The 26,377-nt window shown below is 39.7% G+C and overlaps 1 protein-coding gene across 3 annotated transcripts in view; it reads right to left on the bottom strand.

The window, feature by feature from the left end:
- KCNIP4 (potassium voltage-gated channel interacting protein 4) overlaps window positions 1-26,377 on the bottom strand; it is a 537,043-nt gene that overhangs the window by 25,121 nt on the left and 485,545 nt on the right. For all 3 annotated transcript variants that reach the window (XM_019453907.2, XM_019453906.2, XM_053901645.1), the window contains exons 3-4: window positions 8,907-8,976; window positions 1,040-1,110 (exon numbers count right to left, since the gene is read on the bottom strand). In XM_019453907.2, the coding sequence (XP_019309452.1) occupies window positions 1,040-1,110; window positions 8,907-8,976 (141 nt within the window). The remainder of the gene's footprint in view (window positions 1-1,039; window positions 1,111-8,906; window positions 8,977-26,377) is intronic.

The following is a 26,377-nucleotide window of genomic DNA, read 5'->3' as shown; positions in this document are numbered from 1 at the left end:
TAAAAAAATGGGCTGAAGATTTGAACATACATTTCTCTGAAGATATACAGATGGCCACCAGGTATGTGAAAGAATGCCTACCATCACCAATCATCAGGGAAATGCGAATAAAAAACACAATGAGATATCACCTCACGCCTATCAGGATGGCTATTATCAAACAAATGAAAGACAAGAGGTGTTGATGAGGATGTCTTGGTGGGAATGCACAGCTGTGAAGCCACTATATGGAAACCAGTATGGTGATTTCTCAAAAAATTAAAAATATAAACGCCATGCGATCCCACTTCTGGGTATTTACCCAAAAGTATTGAAATCAAGATCTTGAAGAGATACCAGAGTCCCATATTCATTGTGGTTCTATTCACGATAGCCAAGATGTGGAAGCAACATACATGTCCATAGATGAATGGATAAAGAAAATGTGGTTTATACATGCGATGAAATGTATTACCCTTAAAAAGAAAAAAAGTCTGTAGTATGCAACAACATGGATGAAACTGGGGTCATGCTGAGTGAAAGAAGCCACCACAGAAAGACAAATATTATATGAATCCACTTATATGAGGTATCTAAAATAGTCAAATTCATAGAATGGAAGAGTGGGATGGTGGTTGCCAGGGACTAGGACAGGGGGAAATGGGGAGTTACTTGCTGACTGACATAAAGTTTCAGTTAAGCAAAATGAATAAGTTCTAGAGATCTGCTGTACAACATTGTACCTATAGTCAACAATAATGTAATATACTCTTAAAATTTTGTTCAGAGGATAGATCTCATGCTCAATATTTTATAATAATAATAACAATAAATAGAAGTCTCAAAAAGCAAAAAGTTATTAAACCACCAAATTCAAAATTTCCCAGGAAATAAGACCAAATTTCTTTCAGTGTGTCTAAAGTCAAATCATATACATATATATACATATATATATTCACATATACATTATATACATACACACACATATATATGTGTGTGTGTGTGTGTATATATATATATATATATATATATATATATATATAAAAATTCTAAGACTTACCTCAAAACTCACAGCTCCATTGTGGTCCGTATCAAATGCATTAAACAGAAAATGCGCGTATGTTGTAGAGTCTGAAATGTTGAAAAGGGAGTATCGTTAATGCAGCAAGCACTTCAATATCCTACAGAAGACTGGCCTAGCATGCCCAAGGCTCCTTCTATTTGGAAAAATTTGCTCTGTCTCCTCTACTTGTGCTTTCTTCCCAGCTGCCCACCTTCTTCCAGTAGCGGATTGTGATTTGAGATTCATGGGAGTCAGCTCTCCACAACCCAGGGCATTGATGATACACATTCTCTGTAAGTTTCTGGCTGGAAATGCTCTGAACATATGGGAGTCTTGGGTGTATTCCCGGCACTAAGATGAGTAGGCGGTGTGAGGGCTAAGGGAGATGCGTCTGAAAATTAAGTGATCGTCAGGGGCTACGTCTACAAGTAAAATAATAAAGATACTAATAGTGAGACGCATGTGAGTTGGTATTTTTAGTGTTGTTATTGTGAATGTGTTCATCAGTTTTACAACTCAGATAAAGACGGGGACTCAGAGAGGTTGAGAAACTCACCTACATCACACAGTCGATTAAGGAGCAACGTGAGACACAACTGAGTCCTTCTGACTGGAAAATCAGGCTAACCCATGGCCAGTGAAGTGGCCTGATGAACCGGGCAGTTTCTGTGGCCACCGTGGGAGTGAGTGGTTCTGAGGGTCCCTGGGCCCTGGGTGGGATTCACGGCTCTGGGACAGTCAGTCCCCCCAGCACCTCACAAGGCTGCCTGACAACTCTGAAGTACTCTGAAATCCAACGTTTCCACTTAGCTTGCTTCTAGTGGGTTTTCCCTCTAATTTTTCCTTCTTCCCCTTCTACTTTTTCTCTGTTGTCTCCCTTCAGAGCTTTCTGCTTTTCTTGGTAAAATTATATTTTTTCTTACTGTTTTCTTTTCTTAGTGCAGTTTTAATTTTTCAGTGCTTCTGTGTTTGACCCTTGATCAAATTTACTTGATTATTTTAAATGTTTCATCTCATGGTTTTAGCTTTTCCCTTAACCTTTTTTATATTAAAAAAAAAGTTGTAACCTTTAAGCTCATTGGTTCTAGCTTTTTTATCTTCTGTTTAAAATCTCCACTCTTTCTATTTTATAACTTCTAACCTTTATTTTTACTGGGCTTGAACAAAATTTCTATTCACCTTTTCCTTTATAAATTGCTTTTCTAAAAGCAGGTCTCAAGCACCCATGGCCCACTTATGGATGGTTTATCGTGAATGCTTCACCCAGCGGTAAATGCTATGGAAGCTCATATCTTTCATAAGGTAGACGGTACACTGCCTCAGTTTCTCAAAATGATGGTGGCGTTTTCTTTTGCCTCTTACCTTTAAACACAATACAAAAAACCACTTATTTTAGAACATATGAATCATCAACACAGTTTTCTATGAACTAAGCCAGGACCAAAAATTGGTTCTAAATAGTATGTCCCATCATTGTATCTCGAGTGGATGTTCACATAGTATTGATGAGTTGCAGAAAGAAATCCTTTTGAATATGGATTATAACCAAAGGTTTGGTTCTAATCAATTTAGTGCCATTGCTAGGAAGTTCCATGATAGAGTTATCAAGAACTGACAGCCCATTTTTTATTTGCAAAGTTGTTTCGCTCTCCACGGTTCTTTGACACAGATTTCTTGAACTATTTAGTGTCCTATGGTGACATAAGTTGACAGGTGGTGTGTTAAACTTACTTTCGGGGGAGAGAGAAAGAGGTTCTGTATATTTTATAACGAGCTTCATTAAGCAGGTCTCCTGGTATCCTGTTTAGACAATCAGGGTAAATGCCTTTACCTTAGCAAGCAGAAGTCAACATGAATAATGGTTCAAAACAAACGATGTTGGCAATTTTTTTTTAATTAAAAAAAGAAGCTATCATGAACGTACAATTATTAGCCTTCTTCTTAAATGGGGTCACTCTAGCTTTAAAGCCTGACATGTGGGACATATAGTCTCGAGGTTTGCTCTGATGTGGTACAGAGGACTCCTTGTTCCTCTAAATGAACTTTGGCTGGTTTTCCAGCTCAGATATACCATGCAGAGAGCACTCATTACTACCGTAGTGAAGTCAGAGTGAAGTCAGGTTTGAATTTCAGGTCTCCCAAATTATTAACCGCATGGCTTTGGGAAAGTTGTTTAACCTCTCTGGGACTCAGGTTCCTCATCTACAGAATAACCACACCAGTATGTACTTCAAAGGGCCATCATAAAAAGATTAAATGAGATACCACATGTAAAGTGCTTACAATCGTCCCAGGCACATAATAAATGTTCAATAAATAGTATCTGTTATAATTATCCTTTCAAAGCCACCTGAAAGAAATATGAGTAACTTTTTTTACAGATATAGTACATTTCCACCTGAAGAAGTTCTTGTGTTCTTGTGAAATCTCTACTGCGTGTCTAGGTGACTGACATTCTAATCTGATGCAACTTCACACTCTATAAAGACCAATAGAAGCAAGTGTGTCATGAAGGGCGTTTCAGCTTCTGATGGAGTTTGGATTTTTTCTGACAGGCATTTGGCGATTGTGAAAGTTTCTGAAGAAGGGGAGTGATGTTCTGAGCTTTGACTAGACAAGAGGAAGGATCTGAGGCACTGAGAGCATCTGGCTGGGCACAGAGGTGGATGAATGAAGAAAAGGGACGCTGTCCACAAAAACTTCCATGTCAACTTTCATCTTATTTTTTTTTTAAGATTTAAAAAATATGTTCTTTTTTTTTTTTTTTTTTTTTTTTTACTTTATTTTGAAAGACAGCGTGCAAGCAGGGGAAGGCAGAGAGAAAGGGAGAGAGAAAATCCCATGCAGGCGCTGTGCTGTCAGTGCAGAGCCCCACACGGGGCCTGATCCCACGAACATTGAGATTGTGACCTGAGCCGAAATCAAAAGTCAGACACTTAACTGAGCCACTCAGTCGCCCCTTATTATTGTTCTTTTTGGGTAAATATTTCCTAAGATGGTGAATAACTGGCATCCTCGATTCTAGATTTCAGTGCAATTTGGGACTCAAAAGATATAACATTGATCTCTCTTCTCTCCACATGACCTGATGGGCTTTCTTTGGCCACGTTTCCTTACAGATAACAAAAAAACAGTTACTGAGTTTGACACGTTGAGAATGCCTCAGTTTCTTTACAATCTTACTGGTGAAGTTGAAAAAATGTGGAAATTTTATAGTTGGGGGACAAAATTTAGGGATGCTTAGGATAGGAAGGTATCCTGGATTCTATGTAGTTATCTACATTTAACAAAGGTGGAAAATAGGAACGGGTACCGTTAGTAACTTAGCTATGGTCACCTAGTTAGTTAATGCTAGAGTTGGTAACGACATCAAGACATTCCAACACGAATTCTGAGAAACAAAGGATGTTAGGAAGAATAAAGGATGCTAGAAAGAAAACTGAAGACTCCTTTGTTCCACATTTTATAGATGTCTTAAAAGTATTGTTCTACAACTTACAGAGGAACAACCTGAGGCCCGGAGAAATACACCATTTGAGTCATATGCCTTGGTGGTGACTCAGTCTATCCACAAACCCAGGACTCAACTTAGTCTAGTGAATTTAGCCCAACTATTTCCAGACCACACTGATAATACCAACTAACCCCTTGATTAAAAAAGCCATCAATGCACATACATTTCAGAGAATTTGAACAAATGCAGTTGGTTATTATGTTCCAGGTCTGTGGATTGAAATCAATCTGGTTGATTTTCTTCTTCCTACTATAAATCGCTACTCCCACTTGAATTCAAGCATAAGGTACAAAATTAGTTTAATGCATTTGAATATATGATTCATGCACTGTTACTGAGGTAAGGCAGCTTCGTATACATGAATAGTAGTTTCTGTTTAATAAGGCCTCTGTAAATCACCCTGAAAATTCTTAGAAATATTGTCCTAGGTACAAGAAGGATATGCAGTGAGTGGTGTTATCAAAAAAAAAAAAAATCTTTATACCTCTTGACCCCATCTAAGTACCTCAAGAGCCTTGTATACAGTGACTGCTCAATAAATGTTTATTGGCTGAAGTCTTCAGACGGGAACTAATTCATCTGCTCCTTCTATAGCTATCAGGTGCCTGGTATAGACACAGTAAGTACAAAATCTCCACTACATGAGGAGGAGTGGCCCAGGAAACTGAACTTTCCACGAGCTTTTAGAATGCTCCGTGAGCCGAGAGCTTCCCAAAGCTTCCACTGTACACGGAGTCGAAAAGGCATTGCTGTAACAAGACCAGTAACAGCTCCAACCAGCCATTCGTTTCCTCTCAGCTTGGTTTATAGGGGGCCCACTTTATTCCCCACAAACAAGTGGCTTCCGTTCAGGTCAGTTGTGCCGACATCCAGAACACCACACCAGTTGTGCTTGGAAAGCCATCTGGCTAAGCAGTAGAGAAAACTGAGAGCCTGACACAATACAAATTGTAGCAGGTTCTGTGGATAAGACAAAGTATTTTCCTGGAGGAAACGGTGAGACGTTGTGATTTATGGACCCATCATTGTTAGCGCTCATAAGGAGAAACCTGCTGCTTTTAGACCAAAATACATGGCTCTATAGAACCGTGAGCATGGCCATAACATGAATTTGTCTGCCATCAGAGATCATGTTCTTCCTCAGGACATTTCCCTTTTTCTAGCCGCGCTGCAAGATATAATTTGCATTGCAGTGTTAATTTCTTAGATTGTAAGTCATGATTCTTCAAGATATGTCACTTCCTTCAGTAATGGCTGGTACTTTTAGATTTATCCATTCAATTAACATGAATAATCAAAGAATTTTTAAGAAAGCAAAAGTGATTTTTCCTCAAATCCCTTTAGATTTGGTAAGAAGAATCATTTGCAAAGGATTGTGCTTAAGTAGATGTTCTCCAATGCCAAAATGCTATTTTTCAAATAAAGATAAATTTTTAATGTGGAACTCTATCCTATTTGTAGCATGTAATAACTTTCATTTGAGATAATAAAAAGTAAAGAATTCCTTTTGTGCTTGGTGCTTTGATATTACTGTTCATCAATATGCAGACAGACACTTAGATATAATGTAAACATGATTTTTCTTCAAAAACTCCACGGTTTTTAAATAACTTAGAAATATGTTAATGAAATGATATTCTGAGTTCTTTGTTAATGCAGACAATGGGCCCATTGCAATCTAGGCATCCAGCCCCATGACCAATAGCTGTCTGTGGGTTGTTACTAATGAGAGGGGGTAAGGGGACTGGTCCCGATGAGAGATCCAAATTCATGTAATAACAGGTCACCTTGTGTTTTCTCAGAATTCTAATTTAATTCTTTTTAAAGGGCCGTCTTAAATGAAAATGTCTATTTTGACAATTCATGCGTAAAATTGTTTTTAACCCCCTAAAATATCGAAAACCAAAAGAGAATCTAATTTGTGTCTGAAAAGAGCTAATATTTAAGTGTTCTATACTTTCAAAATGCCTTTTGCAAGTATTCTTCCGTTGTCCCGTTACAGCCACCATTTGAGATGCACGTCATTCATTCATTCATTCATGTATCATTCATGCATCATCCCTGCACGTTTTCTCTCATTTATACTATATGTGTCAAGGGTGATTACTTGTCAGTCACTGTCACACCACCCGTGGATATGGCAGCAAATAAAACACAAAACCCTTTGGTCCCTCTTACTAGTGGGGAAAGAGACAATAAACAACAACAAAAATAGGTAAAATATGTATTATTAGGTGTTCTTGAGTGCTAAAGAGAAACATAAAGCCGGCGTGGAGAGAATTTAAGGGGTTGTGGTTTATGATAGGGTGGCTAGGGAAAGTCTTGCTGAGAAGGTTGCATTTGATTTTTTTTTTAATTTTTTTTTTTTTTTAATTTTTGAGAGAGAGAGAGAGAGAGAGGGAGACAGGCAGACAGACAGAGCATGAGCAGGGGAGGGGCACAGAGAGAGGGAGACACAGAATCTGAAGCAGGCTCCGGGCTCCAAGCTGTCAGCACAGAGCCCCACATGGGGCTTGAAGTCCTGAACCCGGAGATCATGACCTGAGCCAAAGTCAGATGCTTAACCAACTGAGCCACCCAGGCGTCCCAAGAAGATTGCATTTGAATAAAAGCAAAGGTGGTGGGACATTGAGATGGAAAAATAATCCCAGGCAGAGGGACTAACAAATTCAAAAACCCTGAGGCGGCAGCATGACTGGTGTGCTGCGGGGACAGCAAGGAAGCCAGTGTGGCTGGCACATAGTGAGTCCTTTAAGGGGTGTGGGATGAAGGATGAGGCAGAGAGGGAGCAGGAGACCAGGGGTTACAACTTGTGGACCACTGTACAGGCTGTGGCTTAGGCTCTGATGCGACGGAAGGTTCCGAGTAGAGCAGTGACCAGAGCTGGCTTGTGCTGAACAGGATTACTCCGGGCCATGTTAGGAAACCCCCCTGCTGGGGGAGCCGGAAAGAGTCAGAATCAGAGACTAGTTTAGAAACTATTGCAGTTACCTTGGCGTGAGATGATGGAGCTCCTTTAAGGGGGAAGCAATAAAAGATGATGACAAGGAAATGGATGAACTTCTCTGCACGTTGGTTTCCACATTTATCAAGAAGGCAGAGTCACAGCTAGGGGAGTTGGGAGATGGGCGCAGTGCATGCCAGGGCAGGCACGTGTTCGACGCCTCACAGATGGTAACTACTTCAGCCTAGGTCGGTTTACCTGGAGAGATTCCTTTCTATTTCCTCCCTGTTCATCAGCTGGTGTGGTTGTGCCTGAAGGTGCTCTTGTAATGCTGGGATTTGAAGCCTAACCTTCCCTGTACACCTTACGTCAACATTTCCCATCTGCTCCATTAAACTAGAACATTCTTTTGGACAGGTACCACACCTTATTCCTCTTACATTACCAGCACCTAACACATAGCTGGGCACACAAGAGACTGTGTAACAAGTTTGACTAGGCCTCCTGTTGAATGACCAAAGGAGAACCTGTAAGGTCAAATGGCAAATAGTTTCCCACTCATCCCTAACACGTATGTGTTATCATTATGCTTTCCTTGTTTATTTTCCATTTAAAATAATATTTAGAGGCGTGCGTGGGTGGCTCAGTCAGTTGAACATCCAACTCCTGATCTTGGCTTGGGTCATGACCTCGGGTCGTGCGATGAATCCCCGCAAAGGCTCTGCACTGAGTGTGGAGTCTGCTTGGGATTCTCTATCCCTCTCCCTTTGCCCCTCCCCCCTCTCTAATAATGATAATAACAACAACAATGTTATCATTATTACTATTATTTAGAGTGATATTAATTTTCTCAGATGTAGGGAGAGAGTGATAGTAAGAGGTCCTAAAAGAGAAAGGGCAGAAAGAACACTAGGTGAGTTTACAGAAAAATCTAGATTCTAAGCCATACCTGCCACTTAGTGAATGCGTGATCCTGAGCAAACCATTTAGCTGCTCTAAAGCCCAGATTTCACATGTGAAAATGGATGATAATTATATTTGTCCTAATTTTCCGTGTGCAGAGAATCAAATGATACCTATAATGCACATTAAAGAGCTTTGCAGCACTTCTAGGACCAAGCCATCGTAGTCCAAAAGTGCTTGTGCATTTGATAGTCATAGTCTGAGGCACACAGTAATACTCCTTTCTGCGTGCAACTGAAGAGTGAAATCCTGGATATTTGACAACTTGTAAGTAGCTCACTTTTATGATATATTGGAAATTATACGCACTCGTATGCTGTGTATTAACTCTTTTACATAGCGATTAAAAATGTAGAATCATGCCATAAAAGCTTAAACCATACTCAAGATTGCAAGCATAATTCTAATGGAGAGTATGTTAACAAGTCCACATTTGCACTTACCTCCCTGTGGAAAGAACTGTGAGTAAATCTCTTTGAAGGTTTCTTCATTAACAACACCACTGGGACATTCCTAAAGAAAGTCATAGAGAAGCAATATGAGCAAAGTGTTCATAAAACTGATTTTTTGCACATTTTGAAACAGAACTCTCTTTGCTTTGCTGTGCAAAGCAGCACCAAGGAAGTTAACCACCCATCCATTTTTTTCAGAGGATAAAAGGACACAATAAATTTCTCTTTGTTCCAGTTCTCACAGAATGAAAAAAAATTACAGATGTAAAAATCTTTGCATATTATAAATATTAAAGCTGGTCTGACACATTAAAGAACACACTGCTGCTTTTAAGAACACATATGCTTATTATCAACAAGGTAAGAGAAAATTACATTGTTTTTCCTAGAGCAATGATTGCAAGATGATTTGATATGCTCTTTGTTGGATTTTGGTGCTGTGTTCCTCTGGCAATTTGCTGGACCCACATAATCTGTAGTTCGGGGAGAAAATGGTGTGCTCCATTGGCTCTAAAATGACCCAAGCAGGAATAGTTCCTAATTTCTGTCAACAGTTTGTTCAGGAGTGCAAAATAACATGGATTGTAACAAATGACCTTGAGTGAGACAGGACCTCAAGATATGTTTAATTTCTGGAGAGGAGGGTCTGAAAAGAGGTCTCAATGTAAAGATTTCCCTTTTGTGACCCATGGGTGGAGTTATTCAAGACTGATGGATACTGACCTTGGGAACTCTACTAATGTCAGATCACTGACCTGGTGGGACCAGAGGAAAAGGCTACCCCTCCCAGGGTAGATTAGGCATTTTCTACAAAAGGAACTAAAATCTAAAATATTAGAAGAGATCTGTGTTTGTGCTGAAAATGGGGACTAAATAAAGATCTTAAACAAAGACGAGGGCAAAACTTCTTCTACTCCCTGGAGTTAAAGAATGGTCTGGTCAGGAATCTGATGTGTAGCGACCCCTCGAGCAGCGATCACTGACAATCATGTGATAATCTGACATCACGTCACATGTGGGATGTTAATTGTACATTGAATGTGTGGAAGTGAGAAGCTCTGTCCCATCTTTTTGAGCAGCTTCTCATGGACAGTCCCGTATTATCTGAGCTCCCTTGCTTTTGGACTCATGGTGTTCCTATGCTGCCTGGCTCTCCCCAGGATTCACGGGGGAGCATCAGAGGTGTGCTAACTTCCCTGCCTTTACACGGAATATTCCATGTACTTTAAATTTGACATTGTTCCTGGGATCCTCAAAAATCATCTGATGTGGTTTTAAAGCTTCTCTTAACCCTTAAAATCACTGTCCCCTCATGAATAAACTTGATTTATTAACTTGATCTTTCTTTATTCCAATGAGCCAGTTACAGCTGTAACGTGTTTTACATGAGAAGTTTTCTATTTTCTCTCATTCATTGGTTTGAAAGGTAGGGCCTTTGATATATGAACACAATTTAAAATAATGGTTTCAATGTGAACTTGTGTTTACAGAGCTTGTCAATGCATATTTCTCCCATTTGAACGTTAAAATAAACCTATAACTTAGGTATCTACATTCAATGAAGCAGAACTGGAGGTTCTGTGGTCAAGTTCCCTTTTAATCAGCTAGCCGATAGGGGAGCTGGAATGAGGGCTTGAGATTTTCCTGATTTTCCCACAAGATTTGGGATTAGATGACCCTTCTAAAAATAATCACCCCCAAGGACCTAAGAGGATTTGAGCAAAGAAAAGACAATCAAAAATGAATGAGAAGAGAAGTGAACTATTACAGTTAATTTTATGTGTCAACTTGTCTGGGTCATGATGACCAAGTATTTGGTCAAACATTATTCTGGTTATTTCTGTGAGGGAATTTTGGGTAAGATTTACAGTTAGATCAGCAAACTTTGAGTGAAGCAGATTGTCCTCCATAATCTGGGTGGGCCCCATATAATCAGCTGAAGGCCTAAATAGAAGAAAGTTGGAATGCCTGGGTGGCTCAGCTGGTTGAGCATCCAACTCTTGATTTTGGCTCAGGTCATGATTTCATGGTTCATGAGTTTGAGACCCACATCTGGGGCTCTCTTCTTCTCTCTCTGCTCCTCCCTACTCTTTCTCTCAAAATAAATAAATAAATAAATAAATAACTTAATAGGAAGAAGAAGAAGAAAATCTAATCTCTTCTGAGCAAAAGGGAATCCTTCAGCACACTGCTTTCTGACCTGATTTGCAACTTTGGCTTTTCTAGGTTCTATGGCAGACTGCCTTTGGACTCAAACTACAACTTTTTCCTGAGCCTCCAGCTTGTCTGCCTCCACCATCAGATTCTGAACTGGCTAAACCACCACAATCATGTGGGCCAATTACTTGAAATAAATCTCTTACTGTTGACATACACATCCCTTGCTTCAGCTTCTCTAGAGGATCCCAACTAAGATATAAATGAATGAACAATCAACGGCTACAACTACAAAAGGAAAAAGAAAATGGCGTGTATCTAGCTAATCACTCAAAAGTTTTGATTCAATGACTTTCAGTTGGCAGCAACAGAACCAATTTTAAGAGTAAATAAGCACCTTGCAGTCGGGTCCTCTCACACATGGAACTTGTCTTTTGTTGTCTGTTTAACTCTGAGCCATCTGCTTGGGGTGGTAAGAGAGCAAATAGTTGGCTGTGCCACCAGGTGGCCAACTTGTGGAAGGTCCAGCTAGAAACCTACCTGGGAGGTAGACTCTTGCAAGAGATGAAGATGGAAAGTAAAGGGCCATCTGCCCTCAGCAAACTTGTCAGCTGCCTTTGATCGCTAGATGCATTCGGTAGATATATCTTATAACATGAAATCAAATTTAGAAATTGGCTGTCTCAGATTATTTGTTTTATGTTCCATCACACGAATAAGTCAGATAAAACCCTCTCCGCCCTCTGAAAGCTCTTGGCCAAGTTTTTGGGTGGTCATTCTCACCAGGTGAATTTGTCTTTACCCATCTTGCATTCATTACATTAATTTACATCTTTAACCAATACATATTGTATGCTGATTATTCTCACAGTTCTCAAGGAATTGGGGAAGCAGCAGTATAAACAAGTCAAAGGTCTTGCCTTCATGGGGCCTACATCAAAAAAAAAAAAAAAAGACAAAAGAGATAAAAGGAAATCCACAGAGTCAGGATCTTGTATTTGTTTTAAAGAGTTCTTATGGAAAAGCAATGCATTTTACGACCTTCAGGTGAGAATGATCAACTAACTTCTATAGGGCCCTAGTGATTTACAAAATGTGTAAACGATCTATTCTCTAACTTTTCCCTCATCTCTTTTGTGGAATGGTTTCTGCACAGAAGTAGTATCTCCACCTCTCCATCAAGAATAAATTTGATCAGGCGGTGTATACAACTAAATATATATGATCAACAATGCAGCTATATTAGTAGGTTAACTCTTGTGGCAAACAAGCCCCCAAATATAACAAGTTTAAAAGAATGTGGTGTATTTCTTGATCATCTAACCATCTAACTTGATGGTTCTCTCCAGAATCTTTAAGGGACAGAGACTAATGGAATCTTGGCCATCTTCATGTGGCTTCTAAAATCTGTGATTTTCTCATCCAGAAAGAGAAAACGATCATTGAGGAGTGTCTGTGGGAAGTGTTTATGGACTAGGTCTCTAAGTGCAGAGTGCTACGCATAATTTCCACTCTCATTTTGTTAGAAATCATTTAATGTCTACCCCAAACAACGAGACAAATCTCACGTGCCCATTCACAGATTTGGTGAATGGTTAGCAGTGTTTGTCTCAGAAGCTTATTTGAAAGACGCTCCATGGGGCACCTGGGTGACTCAGTCGGTTAAGCACCTGATTCTTGATTTCACCTCGGGTCATGATCTCACGATTGGTGAGATTGAGCCCCAAATCAGGCTCTGCACTGACAGTGCATAGCCTCCTTGGGATTCTCTCTCTTTCCTCTCTCCCTGCCCCCAACCCCTGCTCTCTCTCAAAATAAATAAATAAACTTTAAAAAATGATTATTCTGTCAAAACGTGCTGTCCACAGAAAAAAATAAGGAAATAAAATAAAAATTGCCCATAATTATACCACTGTAAAGCTATTTTGGTCATTTATCTACATATATATTAATACGCCACACAAATAAAATTGGGACAATACAAGAATATACTTTGAATCTTATTATTTTTTTAACTTAACAAAACATCCGGAACATTTTCCGTGTCATTATTTTTAATGGCTGCGTAATTATGTGTCCACTGAATTTCCCATATTGTTGGATATTGAGGGGATTTTAGCATTGGGGGACTATATAGGAATAATGATGTAATTAATATTTTAGCACATACATCTGATTGCACCTATAGTTCTTTTTTTATGAATAATCCAGAAGGAGAATCATGAGACCAAAAGGTTTAAACCATTTTAAGGCTCTTCATATGAACAGCCATATTGCTTTCCGGAAAGACTGCATCAATATATACCACCACTGCTGGTTTAGGAGAAAGCTTCACATCTAGACAGGCTGCTGACCAGAATCACATGGGGATTTGACATGCTCCAAATCCCACGACAAATAGCAATGATTTGCTTCCCTTGTGAATCTAATCATCATTCTGGAAAATACCAGTGGACATCAGGCATTTATACAGATCCCTCTGAGGGACAAAGGGATGTGTGTGTTTTTTGTGCAGATGAGGATGCATTTTTTTAAATTAATGTTTTTTTATTATAATTTTTCATTTTTTTTTAACGTGTATTTATTTTTGAGAGACAGTGACAGAGCACAGGGCAGCGAGGGGCAGAGAGAGCAAGGGAGACACAGAATTCAAGCAGGCTCCAGGCTCTGGGCTGTCAGCACAGAGCCTGCCGTGGGGCTTGAACTCATGAGCTGTGAGATCATGACCTGAGTCGAAGATGGGACGCTCAACCCACTGAGCCACCCAGGCGCCCCGATGAGGATGCTTTAATGGCAATCTGCTGAACCACATTACTGCAGTCATAACTATGTATCGAGCACATATTCAATGCCTTCTTACATACATTATTTCTTCTAACATTTTCACTAACCCTGAAAGGTGGTGATTAGAGATGAGGAAAGTGAAAGTTGAGAAATAACAGTTAAGTAACTTGTTGGAGTCACAGTTTTACAGACTCATCCATTGGTTAATTCTTTCAACAAATAGTTATTTAGAACATTCTATGCCTCAGGCACTGTTTTAGGCACTGAGGAGTTTAAAAAAGTTCCAGTTTTGCTCTTATAGAATTTAAAGTTCAGTGGAATCAAACTCATACTTCCCTAACCTTTAATTGTGATGTTGTCTTGCCTTCTGGATTATTATCTTTTTTTTTCTACCAGGATTTAAGAAATGGCCTTCTGGTGAGCCATCCATGTAAACAACTTACTTTGGGAAGACGCACAGTGGTTTCTGTTCCCAGAGACCACCTATCATGGTTGTGTTGAAGGCAATACCATGTAAAAGGAAGCCATTCAATCAAAACTGGGGATATTGGTTACAAATATATATATATATATATATATATATATATATATATATATACATATATATATATATACACACACACATGTACACACGCACATACACACACATATACACACACACGTATATAGTGAATTACACTTTGTTTGATTTGTGGCAAAGGTTGTGTTTCTCTTTTTTTGAGAAATCATTGCCTTTAGTCCAACAAGGGTCTGTATACCTTCCTCCTCACCATATACAAGTTACTCTAATTATGAATGGCTAGACACTAAAGTGCTCTGGAAAAAGTTCCAGTGTTTAGGACAGGTTAAATGAACTACTTCATCAAGTGTCAAGGAGCTAGAGTTTCCCGGCAGTTTCTGGCTGCCACATTAATCTGCTATGACCAGCGAGATGTTCCTTTATTGCTCCTTAAACCCTTCACTATGATATGATCAGTATGCAATAAATGTAGATTGAGATTTTCTTAGCACATAACTGCCATACATTTGTCAGCTGGTGAAAAGACACTTGCCTTTTGGGGCCTTCCAGATGCATTCCTTGATGATCCATTTCAATTCCTTTGGATAGTGTCCTGATACACGTGAGGGCCCAAATCAGTTGCAAATGTATGATGAGTATTTTGCTACTGCTAACGTCAATGCTAATGAAGTAGTGATTTTGATAACAATTAACATGATGATGATGGTGATGATGATAAGCAAATACGTCCGAGCACTTTCTGTGTTCCAAGCATTGTATTAAATGCTTTATGTCGATCGATGCTAGCATACCTCCATTTTTCAGATAAGCAAACACCCTTCAATACAAAGTGACCATTAGAAAATGGCAGATTAGTCTCTTGATCAGAATCCAGAAACGTGAATGTTTAGGCAACTTTAGAGAAAACCCAGTTCAGTGATTTCATTTTATTATTATTTTTTTTAATGTTTATTTATTTTTGAGAGAGAAGGAGAGACAGAGTGTGAGCAGGGGAGGGCCAGAGAGAGAGAGGGAGACACAGAATCCGAGGCAGGCTCCAGGCTCTGAGCTGTCAGCATAGAACCTGACACAAGCCTCCAACTCATGAACCGTGAGATCACGACCTGAGCCAGAGTCAGACGCTTAACCGACTGAGCCACCCAGGCGCCCCTCAATGGCTTCATTTTAAATGTGAGGAGATGAGGCTGAGGTTATAGGAATTGCCCGTTAGCACACGGCGGGCTGCTGAGCCTTCTTGCTTCTGGGTTTCCTGAGGTCTAGGCTCCTGCATGGATTTCAGAAACCCCTTCATGTCCAAACAATAGCTGGCATGTTCTGCCTGGCAGTATTTAGAATAATCTAGTGAAATGCTTGTGCTTCTGGGCTCTGAACTTAAGTATAACTGGATTGAACCCCTATTCTGCCACTGCAAAGCTATATAGCTTCGGATAAATGGTTTAGTCTGTGTCTCATTGCCCTCCCCTCTAATATGGGGATAACGATTGACATCAGTGTGCTGTTAAGAGAATTAATAAGATACTGTATGTTCTGTGATTATCTTAACGCCCTCTTTGTATATTTGCTCATTAAATAGGAGTCGTGAGTATGGTAGTAACAATCTCAAACTTGGTAAGCAGAACTCCATTACACACAGTCAGTGTAGCATCAGTGCAGAGATACCAGAGTTAACTGGTATTCATCAAAGTAGTTGAACCTAGTATAGTTCAGGTCTGACATAATGCAATGAGCCTATAGGGGCTCCTGGGTGGCTCGGTTGGTTAAGCGTCCGACTTCAGCCCAGGTCATGATCTCACAGTTTGTGGGATCCAGTCCCGCGTCGGGCTCTGTGCTGACAGCTCCGAGCCAGGAGCCTGCTTTGGATTCTGTGTCTCCCTCTATCTCGGCCCCTCACCTGCTTGTGCTCTGCCTCTCAAAACTAAATAAACATTACAAAAATTTAAAAAATGTAATGCAACGAGCTTACAGCAAATATGAGTTATGTTTCCTCCTCTAGCACTATAAATTGAACCAACTCCAATATCATCAGGGTTCACCCTCAAGGGCAGGGAAATACTGCAACTGTAGATGACAGCTGAGAAGAATAAAGGCCATTATATTGGAAATAAATGTTAGTAGAACCCCAGCGAACTTTTATTCATTGATTTAGAGAAAAGTTGCCCCTAGACATACTTAGATGAGTACGTTAGAAATACAGCAGTCCATGAAACATGTTGGGAACGGTGATTTGGAAAGAGATCCATGCATGGATAGGAAATTGCTAAAGGAATTATTTTCTTTTTAAAAATTAAAAAAAAAACGTGTATTTATTTTGAGAGGCAGAGTACGAGCAGGGGAGGGGCAGAGAGAGAGGAAGACACAGAATCTGAAGCAGGCTCTAGGCTCCCAGCTGTCAGCACAGAGCCCAACGCGGGGCTCCAACTCACAAACCGTGAGATCATGACCTGAGGTAAAATCAGACACTTAACCGACTGAGCCACCCAGGCGCCCCTAAGCATCCATATGTTTCATCAACTCTCACAACTACTTCTGCTGCTAAGTAGAGTATAGTTGGTGGCGGCTGTGAGGTGCTTCCACTGAAAATCCTCAGTTTCTACCAACAGAAATGTCATGGCATCCTTGTTTTTTCCGACAGCTGTTCTTTCAGTTATTCTCCAGAGGAAGTCGACTGACACCAGTTTGAGAAGTAGCATCGGCAGACTGTGGACAGAATTACACAAACAGAACACAAAGGCTGGACACCGGACACTCAGATCAGAGCAAAGAAAGAGGAGGGCTCGTATCACTACCCAAATCAGGTGAGTCTCCATCCATTCATTCCTCTGGTAAGGAGAGCTGGCGGTTAAGTTGGCACTTCTTAGAGGAAGTTACCTTCTTAAGCAGTACACTTCCTGTTACCACACTTAACGTGACTGTGTGCAAGGTCAGAAGCAGAGACCAGCAAGCATCGGGACGCATAGAAGGATTCGGGGCGACAACTCAGGAGATACACAGAAAGGGAACAGCTGAAGCAGGTAAGGCAAGGCGGACAGGATTTCATGTGTGGTAGACTCCAGGGCGATTGATCAACAAGTTCTTCCTGCTTCGGAACATGTGGAAAGATTGCATTTGATGGGCCCCTAATGGTTGGGTGGGACCACATGACACATTCTGTCCAATGAATGGAAAGGAGAAGTGACACTGTGATATTGTAATGTATAATAAGAAATATATATTTGGTCTTTGTCCCTGGCACAGAGCTGCTAAAACCATTGGATTTTCCTAGGTTGAGAGAGATAAAATCTCTCCTGTTATGTTAATGAGGTGACTTCTGGACCCCACCTGACAATGGGGGGCTGGTCGCCCTGGGAGCCAGCCATATGATTAGAAGGTTGGAACTTTCACTTCCACATGTCTGACATCTGGGGAAGGAAGAGGGGCTAAAGGTTGGGTATAATCACCAATGACCAATGATTTATTCAATTGTGCCTATGTAACGAAGCCTCCATAAAACCCCCAAAGGACAAAGATCAGAGAACTGGGTTAGTGAGCGTATGGAGATTTGGGGAGAGTGGCATGCTTGGAGCTGGCATGGAAACTGTCCTATGCATCTCTTCTGCCTGGCTGTTCGAATTAAGTTGGATTGTAGAACACCAAGATGGTGTTGGAGAATTGCCTGGTAGTGTGGGGAGTCTCCCATAGGGGAATTCCTGATCAATTCCTGATCACGTCAGAATTGTGATCAGACCATTTTAGACACATCACTTTTGGGAAACAGCGTATAATTGCAGATGCCAGACGTGCCAGAGCTCTCTTTTCTTTCTGCCTTGGCAATCATGTGCAAGATGGTGGCTGCTCCATTAACAAAAGTCCTTAAAGGACATCTATGAGCAAAATACCCTTGCTGAGCAGAGATGAACATGGAGAATGAATGAGAAGTACATCTTTTAACATTTGTAGTCACTGCGATTCTGTTACTAAATAATATTCTGACTGATACACGAGGAGAGGACAGAAAAGTCATTCTTCCCTTTTCCATAATAGCTAAATAATTTTATTGGTTACATGGTGAGGAGGTATTTGAAATTTATCTGAGAACTTACGTGTATATACTTGTTTATACCTAAGTGAATTTAATAATAAACTATGAAGTTTTTATTTTGAGTATGAATCCAACAGTTTACTAATTATTTGCTATTTTACAAAGTCATAATTTAAAACTACTTTCAAATGACCACTATGTTTACCACATGGACTCTATTAGAGTTAAGATTCTGGTGCCTGCAGTGCTCCCAAATCAGATAAGAAGACTCCTTACAGAGGATGCTTTAACAAGTGTATTTTTGTCCAGCTGTGTTCTATGCTACAGATATATCATAACATTTGGGAATGATATACTAGCTTTTTATTTTCTTCATTTTCAAGATGTGAACATCTCAAGCTGAGTTATAGCATAATTGTTTCATAGCCAAGAAAACTGTTTATCCTTTGAGATTTTCTTTCGGATTTCCCATTGATTATTTGACTAAACTGTTGAAAGAAAACACCACACCACCTCCCGTAGGGATTACTTTCACAAGACAGAATGAACTCACTGATACAATAAGTATGAAGGATGGAACGTTTCATTTTCAGCGATCGGCAATAAGAAAGCATGACTCTTTACGTATTATTGTGCCCTGTTTAATTCCTAATCCAAATGGGAAAGCATACGTTCTTTTAAATTAAATTCCACTCCTGGGGCGTCTGAGTGGCTCAGTCAAGCATCCAACTTCGTCTCAGGTCATGATCTCATGGTTCGTGGGTTCAAGCCCACGGTGTTGGGTTCTGTGCTTACAGCTCGGAGCCTGGAGCCTGCTTTGGATTCTGTGTCTCCTCTCTCTCTGCTCCTCCCCTGCCAGTCTTTCTCTCTCTCTCTCTCTCTCTCTCTTTCTCGAAAATTAATAAACCTTAAAAAAATTAAAAAAATTAAATTTCACTCCCCACTTCCCTCATTAGGAATGGGGTTGCTCTGAAAAGTCATTCTCTGAGTAGCATGACAATTTAAACATGCCCTGGCATTTCACAACGATAGGGGAATTTCAAAATTTAAATGGTGTTATGTCATGACTTGTACTGTTGATAGCCCCAGATTCTATATGTGGAATTCTCTGTTCCCCTGAGACTTGGTAAATACCCTGGAGGCAAGGATTGATCTTTATACAACCCAGCAATGTTTAGAACAGAGAATATTAAAAATGTTTACCTGGAATGGATAAACACTCAACCAGCTCCTAGTTTTTTTCTTTAAGTAGGCTCTATGCCCAAAGTAGGGCTTAAACTCATGACCCAAAGATCAGGAATCCCATGCTCTACTGACTCATCCTGCTAGCTGCCCCTCAACTAGCTCTTAGCTTTTAAGAAATTAGAAAATAAATTTGCTCTGGGAGTTTCCTTGAAAAACTTGAGTGCAAATTTTTGGAACCCCATGCACTCCCCAACATTTTGTCCCCTGTAATTTGCCTGTTCTTCTGTATCCGGTTTGCTGAGGAACACTTTTGATGTCTTGTGCTGTGTTACGTGAAGTCATCTCTTTCTTTTATACACACATCCGTCTGTAACCACCACTATGGACAATTAAATGGTTACGAAGAATTTTTGAGATCAAAATCTTGTTTCCACTGCCCAACCCTCATTACTGCTTATCATAAACATGTTCACAGAAATTAAGAGGTCAGGGTCAGGGAAAAAAAAACACCAAACTTATTTCAACAAGAATTGTAAAATCCTTACCGTAGTCAACCATCGGGCTGCAAAAAGCTCACTTAAAATAATAGGTTGGCCCTTCAGTTGATAAAAGTTGATCACTAAGAACTAGAACTGGTTTTAAATTTCTGTTCTAGTGTCATTTATTTTTTCCCAATCGAAGTTTCCTCACCTGTAAAATGACCTCTAAGAAATACTGACATCACATGTAAAAAAACAACTGAAAATTAAAATAGACACTGTATAAAAAAAGAAAAAAAACATTAGGATACAACCAACATGATGGGTATATTTTGCTGCTTTCAAAATTTGCATTAAGAACCTTCTGTAGTCTCCGAATACACTCTTTGGGTTAAATATAAATTTCATATCAGAAAAAAAAAAAGGTGGAGAAAGACTTCTCTCCATAATGCTGGAAAAGAGATAAGTGCTGGGTGAGAGCAAAGATTCAATTCAGGGGATGACTGGGTGGCTTAGTCAGTTAAGTGTCCGACTTCTGCTCAGGTCATGATCTTGTGGTTCACGAGTTCAAGCCCTGTGTTGGGCTCTGTGCTGACAGCTCAGAACCTGGAGCCTGCTTCAGATTCTGTGTCTTCCTCTTTCTCTGCCCTTCCCTTGCTCACGCTGAGTCTCTCTCTCTCTCTCTCAGAAATAAAAAAAAAAAAAAAAAAAAAAAAATATATATATATATATATATAAAGAGATTCAATTCAGCTACTTGAGCATAAGGATATAGGTACATTCTGAGCCCAGTGATGTTCCAGTCATCCAGGGTGAAGGAGAAATCCCAGGCACAAGGCAAATTTTCTCCACACCTCAAACTCTCTTCTCTAAGTATAAGGAAGAGGGAAAAGACAGATTTACAGTTTAAAACAAAACAAAACAAAACAAAAAACCCAAACAAACAAACAAACAAAACAGCTCAAGTTCCAATTCTGCTAACAAAGATTTCACTGAAATATCCCAGGCTCTAAGTCTCAGTCAATGAAATGTAGAAAGTAATAGAATCTTATAGTGAGGAAATGATAACTCATTGGCATTGTGTATATAAAGATCCTAGCACTACTCTAGAAACTGCAAATATTGGTATCTTTTAACATTCCCGAAGTCACTTATGCTCATTTTGCAAAAATTAAGTTGCCCAAATTTTGCAAGAAAAGGCTTTCTGGGATCAGGCCCAAGTTTTAAACGTTTATTAGAATGCATGAAGTTATTTGATTTAGGAGTCTTCAGAAAAGGATTTCCTCAATTACATGCAAAGAGAGAGTTCCTTTGGGCAAGGTTCATTTTGTCAATTCTGACACAGTTAAGTTCTGCAGGTATCTAAAACCATTGTGGGGGAGGAGATGACAGTGCATGGGGAGAAGTCCTGAGTATTAGTTTTCTATTGCTGTATGAAAATTTCCAGAAACTTAGTGACTTAAAACAACACATGTTTATGATCTCAGTTGTGTGGGACAAGAGTCTGTCGTGGCTCAGCTGTGTTCTTTACTCAGGGTCTCATGCTCCACATGTCGGCTGCCTGGTTCTCCTCTGGGCCTTGCGGGGGGGTCCTCTCAGCCCATGCAGATTGTTGGCAGAATTCTGTTTCTTCGGGTTGTAGGACTGAGGTCCCCTTTATCTTGTGAGCTATTCGCTGGGTGACTTGCTTGGCTTCTTTCTCCTGAGTTCAAATTTCCCTTATCTTTGAAAGGGGCTCATGTGAATAGATCAGACCCACAAGGATCATCTCTGTATCTTAAGTTCAACTGATAGGGGATCTTAATTACACCTGTAAAATCTCTTCAGGGCAATAACTTGCTTAGTGTTTAGTTGAATAACCAGGAGACAGGTATCATGAGCAGGGCCATCTTTAGAGGTCTGCCAACCACAGTCTGCTTCTTGTCAATGTGGTTTCACAGCAGTTTCTGCCTAACAGTCTTTTCTACAGGAGAACTCACTACTTGGAACCCTGGTTTGACAACACTGGAAAGGAATCTACCCTGTGTAGGCTGTATTTAGCAGTGTAGAGGACCAGCAGTGACTGCAAAATTGAATATTCTTTTTATGAATGTTGTGAATAACATTCCATCTGCTGAGGGGGTGCCCTGCCCTTATTTATTTCTGCTCTGTATCACCAAGGTCATTATGCAGATTTTATGAATTGATTAGATCACTTTCAAATTGGCATGACATCAGCCTAATGATATTGAAAAAAGAAACACAACTGAATAAAAGAAAATTCTACTTAAAAGAAATGTGCAATGTTTCAACTGGAAAGAATAAAAAACTAAGATGGTGACATACATGTAAACATAGAGACGGATATGTATGGTTGTAAGAGGATGGATTTTCTGGAGCTTTGCAACAACCTTAGTCTCATTGTCCTCACCTACCGAATTGGCTAGATTCTGGCTCTTTGATGATTTCATAATGCCTATCATCTCTTGACTTCCTTTGTGAGATCACACATTTTCCTCATTGTGTAAACCATTTTGCTGTATTGGTTTGCAGTTACTTGTCAAAAACAAGCTAACATAAGTAATGACACTGTTGTCATTTTATTTTATCTGTTTACAGAATGGGAAAATGAAAATGAAAATGCACTTTATTGTTGGCTGGCAAATTTGGTAGAAGTTCTACGGGACAAAGAAGTGTAATCTAGAGATTGCATAGACATGTGTGTACGTGTGCATGTGCTGTTGATTAGATTTGTCTAGTCTAGATTTTAGAAAAACCTGTTTTAAGATATATTCAGCTTTGAGACACTGCCGAGTTTGCAAGATGAACAAAAGCAGCCTTTCACAATCACCCTCGGTCTGCTGGGCACTGAGCCAGGTTGCATAGTAGATGTGTGTTCTCATTAAGTCCTCATAACAGGTAAAGGAAGTAGACATTTTCTTACATGGTCTGAAAGAAATGAGTTCAGAGAGGTTTAAGCAACTTCCATAAGGTTAGGCAGATATTCAGCCCTGGGACTGGGATTTGAACTGGTGTTTGACTATAAAGCCTTTGTATCTTACTAAGCTGCCTCTGTGAAAGGCAAGTGTAATGATAGAAAAGAAAAATAAACTCATGGGGAACTTTTATCCAATATTTTTCAAATCTATTTATTCGCACTCAAAAAAGAAACATCATCAATCATTTATTCAACAAATATTCCTAAAGTAGCCTGTATAGTGTCCACCCATTTGGAGCTTACCGTCTATGGAGAAGTAAGGCATTATTCAAATATTCCCCCAAATAAGTGTCATATTAAAACCCATGAGGCCAAAACAGCATGAAAAATCAAACTACTTTTCATGAATTAATTCAAATGTCACAGGTGAGGAGACACAGGATAGCTATTCTATTTGATTTCCTGAGTAAGGTATAGCACACGGTCAATCCCAGCTTTAAACATATTTTATCGTATATTTCTTTACCTCTACTTTCTTATTGCTAATTCCAAGAAAGGAACTTTTTGTCCTTCTCTCAGGTATTTGCATCTTAGCAAGCTACAGGTTCCAGGAGCAGCCCTGAGTCTCTGAAGCTTGGCTACAAGTCAGAGGAATATTTACTCTGTGTAATTAAATTCTGTTTGCTGCAAATACATAAGAAGTTTTACCCTTCTTTGCCTCTTGTGATTCTTCAGAGGTTCTTCTCTAAAGGGGACAATTAGAAAGGGTCACTGCCTGGGAGGACAGCCCTGCCACGACCTGCAATGCTTCTAGGCTCCCTGTTGTGGGCGGAGTGGCCCAGAAGGAGACCTGGGTGCTGGTTACTGTGGGGCAGCTGCCCAGAGTGTTTCAAAGGGGTCTCCGGAGCTCAGATGATGTGCCATTCAGACAGTGGGTTTCAAAGGTTCTGCATGTTTTATTACAATATGGAAACACAAGGGGGCAGCAGTGTCTTCCATGATAGCTGGAAACCTGATTTCTAGTTCATGCTCTGAGAGTTCTTTCCCTAAACTTGGTGCAAGTCTGGATAGATTTCTTTCCAGAAAGCTATTTGCCCTTTATGAAAGGTGACTGTGAGCTCCTGTTCCAAAATTAGGAATATATATATAAACATTAACTATTTCAGGGAAAGGGGCCCAGAGACTATTAATCTCCTCCATTCTGGATATTACAGTTGGAATAAAATTGCAATCTCTTTTTTGGAAGTTGAGTCACCCTTAATTTTAGTCATCAAAGATCTGTAGGTTGTAGGTCTAAGGAAGCAAATAAATAAGCAAGACAACAAAAATTCCAAGTCTGAAATTCGAATAAATTTGCTGTTAAGTGCATGTGGGTTCTGAAGTCAGATTGCTTGGGTTTGCTTGACTATATTACTGGGGAAAGTTTTAAATCTTTACAACAGAAATAATGATGATACCTATCTTGGGATTATTATGAGTTTTGAATAAAGATAACCCATATACAATGTTTAGTGCAATAGCTGGCATTAATTCTGATGAGCATGATTTCTGTAATGGTGGGGTGATCACTATGAACCTGTTCAGATTTGTTATTTTTTCCCTTAATGGAGAATATTGTATTTATCCTTATCAGATGCCTTCTGTTTATTTACTCTCAGAGGGTTTTTATAATCTTAAACCCATCTTCCTTTTTCTTAGTTTTTTATTGTTCTAAATTGTAACCGTTGGAATTTGATAGCCCCTGGCTTAAAATCTACTCAAATCACTACTTTGGGGACTAAGAAGAGGTTGCTTAACTTCTGCAAGCCTGAGTTTTCCCATCATTCATTTATTCATCAAATATTTTTGGAAATATATGTCAGAGAGTGTAGTAAGTGTTGGGGATAAAACAATCACCAGGACAGATGAAGCTCTCTGGGGTGTTTGGAATCCATCAGAGAAGGCATGCATAAATCAAGGAGCTGCACAGATAATCACTTAGCTAGGGTAGTGATGAGGTTTCCAGAGGAAGTGTGGGAGACAAATCTAATCCAGGAAGGGTTACAGGGAAGACCTCCCTGAGGACGTCAGGCGTAAGTGACTTTTAAGCAGAGACCTGAAGGATGAGAAGGAGTTAGCAAGAGCTGGGGGAGAGGTCAAGGGCATGTGCAAAACCGGGCGAAACTTCAGGGACTGAAGAGATGGCAAATGTCCGGGAGTGATAGTCTCAGAGCCAGTTAGTTAATCCCAGGCCTGCTAGATATGTTAAGAATCGAGTTCTTTACCATTCATGTAATAGAGGTAATATACTGTTTTATAGGCATCTGGAGAGAATTAAGTGGTCCTTTTTGCAAAGTCCCCAGCAAAAGGGCAAGTCACATTCTACACAATCAATATTGCTCTGTTTTCTTTTTGTCCTACCAGAGCTGAATTCTAACTCTGGTGTGGTATTTCTACAATGCATCATTCTTTAACATCTATTCTGTACCAGGCTTTCTGCTATAAACTGAACAAACAGGAAAGAAAAACCAGATATGGTCTTGTCCTGGTGGAGGTTTTCCACTGATCAGCTACTATGTTCTTTGTGTGTGGGTAGATTTATTTCACCTGAACAAGAGTTTCAGCATAGCTGAGGATTAAACCCTCTTGCTCCCATCTCTAAAAACTGGAAAAAAAAAAAAAAAAAAGAAAAGAAAAGAAACAAACACAGAATAAACTCACATTGCATAGATTACAATGTAAATAATTTAGGATTATTACTTTGTAGGAGTTACTTCTGCATCTTTCTTTGCTTTTGACAATAATTAATAATAATGATGATGATAATGTCTACAATTCATACTTGTACATGGAATGCTGATTAGGGTGGATCTTGATACTATTATAAGTGCTAATGAGGTTGCAATAGTACTATTTTAGGAGCTAATATCCTTCTAATTTTTTTAACTTTATTTATTTATTTTGAAAGAGAGAGAGAGTGTGTGAGCAGTGGATGGACAGAGTGAGAGAGAGGGAGAGAGAGAGGGAGAGAGAGAGAGAGAGAGAGAGAGAGAGAGAGAGAGAGAGAATCCCAACCAGGCTCCATGCTGTCGGCGCAGAGACAAACCTGGGGCTCGAACTCACAAACTGTGAGATCATGACCTAAGCCGAAACCAAGAGTTGGACGCTTAACCAACTGAGCCACCCAGGCGCCTGGGACCTAGCATCCTTGTAGAGGGCTGGAAGTCTAGCGCCCTATTAGATGTAGCTATATGGATACATTTACCTCAATGACTGAAATAGTCTAATTCTTATTATATTTAATTTAATATATTCTTACATATTCCTTTATTTATTTAACATAGAAGAATGTTGACTTTTCAAATGTGTTCCAGACATAGAAAAGAATCACCAAATCATAAAAACGACCACTTTTACTCTTCA

The sequence above is a fragment of the Panthera pardus genome, unplaced genomic scaffold, assembly GCF_024362965.1.
Source record: "Panthera pardus isolate Hobbes unplaced genomic scaffold, ASM2436296v1 HiC_scaffold_13, whole genome shotgun sequence".
In the NCBI taxonomy this organism is placed as follows: Eukaryota; Metazoa; Chordata; class Mammalia; order Carnivora; family Felidae; genus Panthera; species Panthera pardus.
This window is presented reverse-complemented; position numbering and strand designations above follow the sequence as displayed.